This window comes from Phalacrocorax carbo, chromosome 6 (genome assembly GCF_963921805.1).
Source record: "Phalacrocorax carbo chromosome 6, bPhaCar2.1, whole genome shotgun sequence".
Taxonomy (NCBI): domain Eukaryota; kingdom Metazoa; phylum Chordata; class Aves; order Suliformes; family Phalacrocoracidae; genus Phalacrocorax; species Phalacrocorax carbo.
In genome coordinates, this window is record NC_087518.1 from 35,240,493 (window position 1) to 35,253,746 (window position 13,254).

At 40.4% G+C, this 13,254-nt stretch overlaps 1 protein-coding gene across 2 annotated transcripts in view; it reads right to left on the reverse strand.

The window, feature by feature from the left end:
- NOTCH2 (notch receptor 2) overlaps positions 1–13,254 on the reverse strand; it is an 87,345-nt gene that overhangs the window by 24,601 nt on the left and 49,490 nt on the right. For both annotated transcript variants that reach the window (XM_064454682.1, XM_064454683.1), the window contains exons 11-18: positions 11,080–11,313; positions 10,467–10,577; positions 8,623–8,815; positions 6,917–7,062; positions 6,260–6,379; positions 5,998–6,150; positions 2,984–3,212; positions 325–526 (exon numbers count right to left, since the gene is read on the reverse strand). In XM_064454682.1, the coding sequence (XP_064310752.1) occupies positions 325–526; positions 2,984–3,212; positions 5,998–6,150; positions 6,260–6,379; positions 6,917–7,062; positions 8,623–8,815; positions 10,467–10,577; positions 11,080–11,313 (1,388 nt within the window). The remainder of the gene's footprint in view (positions 1–324; positions 527–2,983; positions 3,213–5,997; positions 6,151–6,259; positions 6,380–6,916; positions 7,063–8,622; positions 8,816–10,466; positions 10,578–11,079; positions 11,314–13,254) is intronic.

Below are 13,254 nucleotides of genomic sequence, written 5' to 3' on the forward strand. Positions count from 1 at the left end.
GGACAATTTTATGCTTCAGATGAAATGCAGCCATTTTCAAAGCTAACAGCTGTTTTTCATTTAAGAAGAAAACTGATCTAGAAACTTGCAGTGACACCTGTCCTCATCAATAACCAAGCATTTTTCTCCTCTGTATAACTAAACACTTTTGATTTCCAGAGTTCTGAACAGGGTCACCTGCTCTGTTAAGACGGAGGCACTGGACTTATTTTTCCCTTGGGTTGCAGCAGCCCAGGGAACTGGAATTGAAGGAACCAGAGTTCTGCCACATTTGGTACCTCACATCTGTGTCCTGTGCAAAACAGGCAAGAAAATGTCACCCACCTGACAGTTCTTCCCAGCATAACCCAAAGGACATATACATCGGTATGTGCCTAGGCTGTCCACGCAAGAGCCTTTGTTCAAGCAAGGATGTGAATCACACTCATTAACTTCCATGAGGCAGAAGGGTCCTGTAAACCCCACCGGACACTGGCAAGTAAAGGAATTGATCCCATCCACACAAGTACCTCCATTGAAACAGGAGCTGCAAGAGAGTGAGAACAAAGGTAAGCTGAGACAAAACGCAATTAGCTCACAGCCAAAACAGCACATAAACATTACTGAAATGAGTGAGGAAAACAGGATCTTCTGACTACTGGTAAGTTCCTGCTAAATCAGAAAACAGCAATTCAAGAGGACTCCAGCTCCTCACCCTCCAGCTTGCTGTCTTCTACCTTGGCAGGCAAAGAAAGTAAAGCAGGGTTTCAATGAGTCATTAGTGATGGAGGTAACTTATTTAATGAAATCTTCCCAGCTTCAATGTGACCACAAACAGTACTGTACCAGGCAGGCGTGTGGCTTGCTTAGACTGATAAATTTTATTAAAATTTTACTACAAATTACAGTTTTATTATGAATTATGAGAAACAAAACAATTTGCCTTTTTTTAAAGCTTCAAAGGACCCACAGCTATGTTTTCTCAAGGAAAAATTTCATGTAACATGCAAAGCACAAGCATGTTCTTCATGAAATTATGTGAAAGTACTGGTATTGCTAAATCCCTTTCTCCTCTTCTCATGAGAACCCTAAGTCCTTGATTTGTAAAACTACTCATACATGCCCTGGCAGAATTCAGATCAAAGGAATTACCCCCCCACCCCCCGCCAATCTTCTGATCATAAAAACTTCTGCCAGATTAGGTGTCCTATGGAGAAGTGACTGGGAAAGTTAGGAGAGGTGATGCCTCACACAAAATTGACTTTTTTTTCTTTCTAAAGAAATGCCTGCCAGGAAAATCCTGCTCCTCTGAAAATAACCCTAGATCAGACTCAAGATAATCAGTTTGATAAAGTACAAAAAACTAATTCATGCTTGTTATCTGTTTTGTGCACTGACAAAGGGTGCTTCCATGAGAGAAGCCGCTGACTCACCTCCTTGAACCACCAGCCCAAGTTTTAAGTATCTAAATTCTAACTGTGATTACAGTAGAGATGTCAACATTAACCTTTTTCTAAGAGATGTTCCTCTGCCTTGTGGGCTGAATTTTGTTTTACAGGGAGCAGAAACTGCTGTTTACATTCACCGCAAAACAAGGAAAAGAAGGCAGAGGAGCTGTCAATCACTCGGCAGGTTTCACTGAAATCAGGTACCCATCTCTAAAAGAAGAGGGCACTCTCTCATAGGTGGCTTCTCACACAAGACATGGAAGAATCATTTGAACCAAATTCAAATTAACCAACGATCGCGGTGCTCTTAAGTATAGCTCAGTAAATTTTGGTTGAGAAGGTGTGACTGGTTAAGCTTGGCAGAGCATTGAAAATTGCTACATCCTTCATCCATACCTGCAAGACTGGTTTCTGTCCTGACTGATAACAAAAACAAAACCAGGATAAACCTCAAGGAAGAACCAGGCGATCTGCTAAGACACCCAACTTACTTCACTTGATTAAACAACTGTTGTGCAAATTAAACACACCCTCATTAGTGACACAATCCTGTTCCTAAGCAAAAGATGTTAAAATATTTCCTCCCCCACAAATGCAATTTTATAAAAGATAAGAAAGATCTTTTCGTTGTGTGCAGAAAACGCATGAGAATGCCAAGAGCTTTGCATTTAGGCACCTTATTTGCTTGTGGTAACTAGGCTAGAACAGACTATTTTTTAATGTGGTTTTTTTAAAAAAACATTTCAAGCTTTATTAGAAATTGTTTCTATTTGAGAATCTGAAGTTACTTACATCAATCCTAACAAAGCTTAAAATAAATATGCAGGCAGATGGTGGAGACACAGGGTTAACTCTCAAAGAGCTTTTAAAACTAAGTGAACCATTTATACAAGGACCAGTTTGAGCATTTTAACTCCGTTGCACATGTCCCCCCTTAGAATGACCTCAGGTTTTATCTCAACACTGTTAAACCACATCCAATTTGTGAGCATTAAAAGATCTCTGATGATTAAACCTTTCCAGTACAGAATTTGTGGATTTAGTGTTCCTTCTGGTTGCTTCTTCATACTATCTGCAGTCAATAACTCAGCTCAGGGTTAATTTAATTTTCCTGCCTTTCTGAGAGTTGGCTCTCACTTCCCTTTTTGCAGCTTTTGTATTTCTCAACACAGTAACTCTTTACAACCAACTAATTATTTCTCCTCCCCTATATGATAATGGTCTTATAAAAATATAAATTATTTATGTTTTAAAAAGCCAGCATCTGTTACTGTCTTAACATTTGTTAAACACTGTCATATTCCTCCTACTATGGAACTAAGCTTCTAACTAGTCTTGCAAACTGAAGACCAACTTTGAGAGGCAACTGTCTGTCAACTGGTATCCTGCACAAGGTAAGCAAGTTTTCATTGCATGAATCGCAAGTATGCCTCAGTGACAAAAGGCAGGAAAACAGATCCTCACTGTTGAAAACTGCTTCTGAGCAGGAATGACTTCAAACCACGAGCACACATTGTGTGGCTCCTTAGTGGAGCAGCCCCGTGGAGTTATCTCACCTCTCAGTGCATTCATCGATGTTGTTCTCACAGTTGGTTCCCTCAAACCCAGGCTGACACTTGCATGTGTAGCTGTTGACATAGTGGGTGCACGTGCCTCCATTCCTGCATGGTTCACTCAGACATTCATTGGTATCTGTTTGACATTTATCTCCATGAAATCCAGGTAGGCAGATGCATGAGAAGGAGTTTATCCCATCCACACATGAAGCTCCATTTTGGCAGGGATCTAAGACAGAAGCATTACAGTAAGTGTTAAAATATCTAACAGTCAAAGGCCAGGCCTAGAGTAGTAGCTTTTGGGAAAAAATAAGTATCACACAGCCCAGAGCGTGACAGTCTACTAACAAGTTTTTCTGAGCCACTTTATGGAAGAAATAACTGCAAAGCATTATACAACAAATTCACAAGAAGGTGTGGATCAAGACCAAGCTTCAGGGCCTAAAGGCTTCTCTGCTGGGATTTGTTCAGCCAAAACCAACAAAACCAGACCCAAAGTCTCATGGTTTAAAAATTCAAACTCTTGTTTTTTGATAAATGCCTACTGAGAATGACAATACAAACAGCACAGCAACGGTTTCTTCTTCCTAATCAAGTCTTATTCATAAGAGAACTCAGATTGCTCTCTCTTTTCCAGACACTGCTCAACACATGAAAGGACTCGTGTGCTTCATTTTAAGCATGAAAGTAGTCCAGTCAAATCAAATATGTATGTCTAAATTAGTATATCTATGAGCACTTAATGTGTTACTGAGCGCTTAACATTTTTCTCAGTACGAAAGGCTGACTGGGGAAAGGCTGGTAGAAAAGCTCACGAATTCATACATAACCTTGGATTTTCCTCACCTCTGCATTTCTTGACATTTTCTTTATCCCTACCATGGTCTTGCTACTTGTGTATCACCATTTTTTGGTCTAAGCCACCCCCTGCTGCTATATTCCCTTTACTTCCACAAGTATCAATCTGCCTGAAATAGCTCCAGCATTCAGTAGTTTCTTCCTGCTTTGCTCCTTCCACTCTTGGATTAAGATCCACATTCCTCTGTTGGATACTGCCTCTGAAGCCAGTTTCCTTTTCTAGTCTGCATCTCCTAGACCAAAAGCCTATGTATATGAAGGCAGGGAGAGAAACTTGGGGACAAAGGGGTGGATGAAAAGGGGATACAGGAAGGGGGATGAAAAAAAGGTTACGGAGTGGGGTTTTTATTTGATCTATGACTATCTTTAAGTACTACTAAAACACAAACTTTAAAATGCAAATAGTCTCCACCAAAAATCTGGAGTTCAACATAAGTACAAGATCATTCTGTTCACTGGCAAATGAAGAAAACAGATGTGAAAGGTAATTAAAGCTCATTTATTGACTAAGAAATACGCTCACATGATAAAAAATTGTGTTATAAGAGACACACCTGCACCCATTTAAAGGTCATCTGACTACTGCAGAGAAAAAGCACAAAGTGAGACCCCTGGCAGCTATAAAATGTTGTGTCTATGGCAGCCAGCCATTTATGACTGAAGCCAAAAGCTGCGCATTAATTTTCTGTGCTGTACATTTACTGACAGAAAAAGGAGACTCGAGTATCAACTTTTCAATAAGTTCTTGTTGGAGGGTTTGTTTGCTTCATAGATTAAAGACATTTGGCTCAAGCCATGGAAGGTTTTTGTTATGCTAAATGAAATCAGCTGTAGCAGTAATTTAAAATTCTTCTTCAACCTCATGGGTGTGCTGCCTAACAGACAACACAGGATGAATCTCTCAGCTCTCAGAACACTTAGGAATAGAGAAAGATTCCCCAGCTGTTCAAGAGACAAACATGAACACTTTAAAAACATTTTTATCTCCAGACACCCACATAAAAACTAACAGGACAAGAAGTAATTTTGTTGGCTTCAGTAAGCAAAGCTCTGGGTCAATGCACCTACGTGACTTTTTTTTTGGTACTGTACCTGCTTGCTCAGAAAAAGGCAATCAAAAGCTCAGGCTGAGACAGCAGTCTTAGAAGTTCTTTCAGCAGTGCTGCTTTGGGGTCTCCCACGGTAACTTCTGCTAATAGACTTGTTTGGATCCTTCTCTACAGCACTCACAAATTTAAATTTTTTTCAATGCACAACACAACTCTCCAAGTTCATACCTAAAGCCTTTAAAACTTCAGTTTTGCTTTAAGCTATGCTAATAAAAATAGATTTTTGTTTTTTTTTTAAAGAGACAGCCAATTAAACAATTACAACATTATGAACTCCTCCAAGGTTTGATACAACACTTTTCAAATAGTAACAGTTGAACTTTGAAACACATGACACTTCTCAGGAGACTCTGATTTTAACTGATGATGATACGGAGTATGCGCAGCAAGAAAAAAGAAGTTACTATGTGTTTGGTTTCCCTTGTAAACAGCAGTGTCAAGGCCAAGAAATTAACATTTGCTTTCTTGCAACTTAAACAATTTCAGTACTCATCAGTGTATAGGCTATCCTGCTGCAACTGATACCTATTCTGGAACAGAGTACCTTCTTGCTGCTTAATTTGCTTCCAAATATGGATTAACTGGAACAGCAACAGGACTCTCTCTTAATGTCAGACAGAGGCATTTCAGGAAAGACTGCTGTATCCCAGATTCTAACCACACCTCAATCAAGCTTAATGATGAAATACAGGTAAGCCCTGCAGTGTTATTTTAACTTGGTGTATGAAAATTTCAGGCAAATGTAATTCTTCATTTAACAGTGCTCCTTATTAAAGTACGTAAACTCTAAGGAACTTTTCAAGGTAAGAATCTGGGAACAGCTCCTGCTATCAGTTACAACACTAGTCCATTTCTAGCGGTTGAACACGATAGATTTTGACTCCCTCCAACATGCAAGTCTTACAAAGCTGAGGTTTGGGGGTTTCTTTTCTTTTTGGTAAGAAATTATAAAAGAACTTTCAGTATCTGTCAAATAGCAGTCATCAATAGTACAGTAAAATTATTTCTAGGGAAAACTGGAAAACAGAACAATCTGGTGATACTCACTTGAAAGGCAGTCATCAATGTTACTGTCACAGTCTCCTCCAGTGAAGCCGGGCCGACATTCACACAGGTAACTGCCTTGAATATTATGGCACAGAGCATGATTTTTGCAGGGCTTTGAGAGACATTCGTCAATATCCACTGTACATCTCTCCCCTGAAACACGGAGAGTCCAAAGTAAGACCCCTCTTGAGGCAATGGTCAAAAGGCCCAGTGCCAATACTGCTCAGTGTTGGAAGTACAGCATGTTCCCCATCCACATTACCTTCCCAGCCAGGGGCACATTGGCAGGTGTAGCCTTCAGAGTCAGGAGATTCTTGGCAAATTCCCGAGTTCTCACAAGGATCAGGGGAACAAGGAGCAACCACTACGTGGCAGTTCACACCTGGAGAGCAGAAGGGGAAAAACCAGAAGAGTATGCTGCTAAGAGCTTGGTGCTTCTCGGAAGAAGGACCAAAGAGATTGTGACTTGCATGATTATCCTACACAGCAGTGGACAGCATTTCCATATTTGAGAAATCTAAGCAGAAGGAAAAGGAGAAAAAAGAAAAAAAAGAAAGAAACTCCTCATGGGCTCAGTGGATACAAGCAGAGAGCAGCCACAGTAATTCTGAGTTTAATGCCCCTTCAATTCCCAGTGCATTTATATATCTCAGTCTAACTTTCTTACAAAGAAAATGAAGCTGAGCTGCCACCAGGACATTTCTTAATGAGTCCAAACAAGGCTTAGATATGGTCTTACTAAGTATTCCAATACTGTATCGTGTCTACATGAAGTGCCTGTATTTTAACTTCATACAACCATGGCATTTCCCCTCTTGATTCCTACTTCCATGAAGTTTAATGAAAAGATTAAAATGCACTAAGGGTTCAGTGAAGTGGAAAGGAAAAAGAGAACAGAAACTTCTATCTGAATTTTCACCTTTGAAGCCTTTCCTACAGGCACATCTATATCCATTCAACAGATCCTCACAAGTTCCTCCGTTCTGGCATGGGTTTGATTTACATTCGTTCCCTTCTGTTGAACAGTAATCTCCTATCCAGCCTGGGTCGCAGACACATTTGTACCTTCAAAGGCAAAAGCAGCAGTAATTTTAGAGCATTCTGAAAAAACTCCTCCACCAGCTTCTCCTGCAGATTAGTTTTGGAGAGAAAACCAGAAGACCTTTCTTTAGAAGAGCCCTAAGTTATGTTTAGATTGCTTACCCCAGCTGTATAGTTTTGAAAATACCGAAAATAAACCCTCCCTTGAAGCCACACTTCCCTCCATTACAGTTTCCACAAAGTGCTCTGTCAAACAGAAATATGCTTCTGCTTTGATAAGACCATCTCAACACATTTAAACAAAGACAGGAAAAAAAAGATACTGAAAAAGTGGAGGGGAACAATAGGTTCCAAAGATAACTAGCCTGATTTAATACAAAGTAGTGGTTACAAATTAGAACAGCTGGCTGGGAGCAGGAGCAACCTTCTCCATCATGTTTCAAAATCTGAAGTAGAGCAGCACTCCACCCATATGACATAGAACCAAGGACTTGGTGAATCACCCTGGACTCAGGCCACACAACACACACACTGACCTCCCTCCCTGTCATGCAAACAAGACTTCTTTTATCTGGCACCCAGCGTAAGGTGTACAGGGGCATAAATAAGAATGCAGGTGACAGATGATAGACAAGATGAACCAAAACATTTGTTTCCCAAGCTTACATAGAGGCTGAATTAGCAATAAAGGCAGCCTTCCTTCCAGCTCCAGGGAAAGTGCTGAATCCTGCCCTACTTAGCTACCCTGCAGTGGTAAATCACTTCCTTGCCCAAGTGCTGACAATACCTCCCAGGACACAGCACACATCTGGGAGGCACTGCTATTCCACGTACAGTTGGAAAGTTTCGCAAACACAAGCCCTACCTCCCCAAACCTGTTGACTCCGGAGGCCCTGCACTTCCAGACTAATCATTACCAAAAAGAGGTCTGATTCTGGCCTCCTGAAATCAGCATTTGGTCTTCCTGGATGGGAAGATTCAGAATCAACTACTGCCATCAAAATAGCCTGAAAGAGCTTTCCTTCTTTCTCTCAGGAATGCAACAGTGTGACTAAAGCTGAAAAATCTCAGCCTTGGATAAACTGTTCTAAGCCAAATACTGTTCTGTTTCCTGGTGTCAAAAGTTGCCTGCCTGTTCCTTAATACAGATTATTTGGGTAGCAAGAACAGCACTAGCCAAAGCCTCCATGCTCAACGTTTCAGAGTTCAATGGAATAGGTAGCTGCTGCTCCCCAAAGATTCAATTTGGAACCATTTCTTTATTTTAATTGCATTCACTCCACTCACTTGAATTGCCACACTCTCCCTTTAGACGGTGGCAGTCCACCCTGCGCTACATGCCCATGCAAAGACAGCAAAGAATACAATGCGGGACAGAAAAACCTATGTTGAAACACCATAGACAGCTGGTGACTAAAGGTCTACACTTTCCTGTGATTATGTCATGGGCAGTGGATAAGTCTGGATCCTAATCTGAGAAATTATAGAAAAATCAGAAACATCAAGTCAAGATGAAACTCTGGGCAAGCAAAAAAAAAATTATAGAAGGCAGCAGATAAGTTTAACGTGAAAATAAGTACTTACCCACTAGTAATATGTGTGCAGTTGCCGTGTACACAGGGATTACTGAGACAGCCATCTGCCTGTGACTGACAGTGAGGGTGATGGTAACCTTCAGGACATACACACCGAAAGCCATTGACTTCATTTATACATGTTCCACCATTATGACAGGGACTGGATGTGCATTCATCAATGTCCACATTACAACGTGGGCCTAGGGGAAAACCCAATACTTATTAAGTAATATTTGTTATAAACATTTGCTTTGCATGTCTGCAAGAACATACACTGAGAGACAACTCAGTAAAGCCAATGCAGCAGGACAGATCTTGCATGCCTCCGTGCTCTAACTGAAGTCAAGAGAAGCATTTTTGAAAGATGCAGTGCTTTTCTGTGCCTGGAAAACAGCACTTACACTCAACAAGTGTTTACAAACCATTCAAGAATCTCAACAGAATTCTACCAAAAATCACCGGTTAATATTCATTAGGAAGACAAAAATCACTCAACTGTATCATGCTTGGAACAAACCTCTTGATCCCTGCTCTTCTGCTTTGAAAGTACCTACCCTTTGAACAACCAATACTGCCATACTGTCTGCAGTAAATATAGTTCTTGTGGTTTATTGCGCAAAAGGGACTCTAAAATCACCGTTTCCTGTTTTGCCTGCCTCTGATTATGACTGCAAGATCCTTGAAGTAGTGACCGTAAGATTCTATGAGGCTGAAAAGCTAAACAAAGTGAATGTTGCAGTAAGTTGAAAGCATTTTTAACATAAGGAAAGGACAAAGTCATGAGACCCCATGCAAGCCAGCTCTTTAAATACTGGAACATGCCGATCCATCATATTACTGACTTATTTTAACAGCATAACAGTAAGAAGTCCAGTAGGACAACAAATACGGTATGCCAGCAACAAAGAAGACTGAAAGGCAAGAGTGATCAGGATCATTCCTCTTCCGGCTCTGGGGACTAGAGAGTACCACCATGTCAGAGCCAAAGGAAGGAAGGAGCATCAGAAATTCAGAAAGACACCAAGACAAAAGCACAAGACACATGAAACCTCTTAGTGCTATTTCTAATGCATTTCAGATCAATTCTAATTAGAATCATTCAGTCATAAACAGTAACAAACGTGATGAGAAAACTGTTATAAACAGTTCCAACTGCCTTACAACAATTATTTTATGAGCGTATTACCCTACAGGGCTCAAAACATATTAAGTCCATTATAAACAGTGTTGAGATGTGCTTTAGTCATCAGAAATAGTCCTGATGTAGATCTACAGTTCTAAGCATGGATCCAAAAGTGCCTAAAAGCTTCTCTTTTCAGCCCTACTTTTCTGCATTAGGTAAGTCTTTATAATTTAAAAAGGAAACAGAACGGACCACACTATGAAAGAAAAGTACTGAAAAAAGCAGGTTATTCAGTTGGAGACTTCAGAGTGGAGAGCAGCTCATTAGAACACTGACTTAATGCTTTGCTTTCACAGAAGGAGAAATACTGTTCATGGTCAAAGCCCAAGGTACTGTCTAATCAAACATCTCTCTAATATTGTCCGCAGTCTCTCTGGAAAGAAGCTGTAAATAATAAACCGAAGTCACATGGGTTTATTTGTTAAAAAACCAAGAACCATGAATTGAACGTAATTACCTAACAAGAATGGCATTTCATAGCACAGATTAGGCCATTTTTTTCTGCTTGGTAGAACTTGCTGTAATGTAAGAAGCTGAGATTCAAAGATTAGAAGGATTTACCAGATACTAACTGAATCCCTTGCAGCCAATATGCAAAGAACAGCTTCCTTAGCTACCTGGATAATTATCTTCAAAACAACTCAAAGATATCAGGTAGCTGACTTTACCTGTAAATCCAGGTTTGCAAGCACAATTGTAGCGATTAATGCCATCAATACAGTCACCGTGAACGCATGGGTTACTTGCACAGTCATCGAAGTTATTTTCACAGTTCACTCCTGGAAAAAAAAAGTTAGACAAATAAGGAGGCCAAATCTTACAAGGCAGGCAACAAAATTATTTCCCAGAAATAGTCGAATTAAGAACCCCACCTGCTTTGAAGTTACACGTGCATTGGTGCAACTCAAACAAGTGACAATGCAGAAGCACCATGACACCAGGCAATGCCACCTGAGTCTCTGGGTGCCGACTGAATACGACCCTAAACTTGTACTAAATGTTTAAACGAAACAATAAACCATTTTGAACAGCATACCTAATTTTTTTACTGCATGCTTAAGTTTTGGGAGTAAATAGGATATAAATTTTTCCAAGATGAGTTGCAGTACTAGGAAGGGTTAGGCAATCCACACAACCCAGCAAGGAACAGTAATGTGCAAAGGACACTCTCATACCATAACCTTATCTCTGTATGAAAATTTAGCACACACCAGAGCACACATAAGAATTAAAGGCTTGAATTCTGTTAGAATCCAGTCCTTCCACTTGTGCTTTATATACCTGAAGTGCCTAGCAAACAGTTGCATTGGTAGCCATTCACCAAATCAATGCAGCGCCCTTGATGGAGGCAAGGACTGCTATGGCATTCATCTATCTGCTCGCTACATATGGCACCCATGTAGCCAGGATTGCATATACATGTGTATGAATCAATTCCATCTTGACATTCCCCATGGTGGCAAGGATCAGGATCACAGTTGTTGATATTCTCCTCACACAGAAGGCCAGTAAAACCTAAGGAAAAATGATGAACAGGAATAATTAAGAAGTTAACTGGTATGATGCTGCAGTGAATATAACGCAAGTATAGAAAGAACCATATTAAGAATCAGCAAAGTGGCAGACAGCACAAAGGGTAACTGGGCATCTCAAATGATGCCCATTTTCCAGCCCTGGAAAACAACACTCTTCCACTGCTCACAGCATTACAGAACGACATCTTGCATGGAGGATCCTGGCATTGGAAGTGGTTACCTTCAGTTTATTCAGAACAGTAGCAATGAGAGGAAACACGTACATCTCAATGAGAAATATTTATTCTCATCAGTATAAACTATCTGAAGGCACTCTCCTGTCATTATTTCCTCTACACGATACCAAGGGGGCTGGCTTTTTTAGTACAAGAAATTACTAAAAGATGCTGCAGAAACCTTCCCAAGGGAACTCCATTGGCTCATGTCAAAGCTTCTGCAGCTCTGCTTATTAAAATGTTTCTTGCCCCTCTCATTGAAAAACCTTTCAGTAACTCCAATCAAGCACCAACAGCAAATTTGTGAAAGACTGCATGCAACCTCTTCAGTTAGGAGAAATGAAACAAGCAGCAGTTTGGCCTGTTTCATTCTGCTTCAGCTGGGAAACATCCTGAGCAACAGAGAAGGACAAAATCTATTCACCAGAGGGCCAAAACAATGTTCAGGAAGATCAGAGCAGCAAGCAAGTCCCTCAAGAGCTCTGTTTTCCATGATGGAGCAGAGCTATATGAAACGGGGACAATTTAAAATAAATGGTTTTCAGAAAGGAGGTTTTGGAGCAACAGCTCACACTGCCTTCCAGCAGCTGGAGATTAGGAAGGTAGAACTTCAAATTTCAAACACCATCTGGAGACTGATACAAACCAAGCTGCAGGGGATTTCAACAGCTGAAGAGTGATTCTCACCTGAGTATTATAAGTGGATAACAGGCTCCCCATTTTTCATACAGGTTTGTGGTTATTTCTCTGGTCAAACATACCAGGTGACGGCTAACATTTCCAAGTTCTGCGAACGTATGCATGGATGAATGGGTGTAGAAGTAGGTGGGGAGAGGGAAGGGAAGCTAGTTAGAGAGATGGATATAAAAAGATGTTAGGGAAGGAAGAAAAACAAACCGGTAAGAGGACGAACAGTGGCAAAAAGAAAAAAAAAAAAAAAAGAAAAAAAAAGAGTACAGAGTCAAAGAAAAGAGGAAAGACCTAAGACAACTCAAGAAAAGAAAAGCCATGATCTACCACTGGGAAGGAGAAGTGGAATAATGCCAGAAGGGAAAGAAAAGACAAAAAGCAAGCAGTAAATAGAGCTATCTGTACAGCATTTGGCCAAACATTTTGCAGTTTTTAATCACTTCGGCAGCTGGCGATTACCATTCAGGGAACACGTATCAGTCACAATATGAGATTAATAGAGCAAGAATATATTCAAACATTATTTTCCAGTAACTGACCTGCCCCAATGATGAATTCCACATTTCAGTCTTATAGAAGGTTGTCAATATTAAATATAATACTTAGCGGATATTAGTTCAAAAATTACTACCTTGCCTCCTATCGTAGCTCAGCTGAACCACTTAAAGATCAGATATATTTCTCGGTCTCTTAACTGAACATACCTTTCTGAGATAAGATTTCACTCTTTGCAGACAAGAGTTGGACTAGAAAAAACCCACTTGGATACAGAACATAAGAATCCCTCAGACAGGACGGAAAAGGCCCTAGTAGAGTCCATCTTCCATTTTCAGCCAAAGTACTAATGAAGGATTTTACTAAGAGCTGCTGCTTCAGTAACGTACATTTGGTTGCTTTCAGCGTGTTCCTTGAAAATGCTCCATACACCATGTGCCTTCACAGAAGCAGTAGTCTTCCCTCCTCATCTGGGAAAGCACTGATGGTGGTTCCAGTAGTTTAGTGCCCAAATTCAGAAC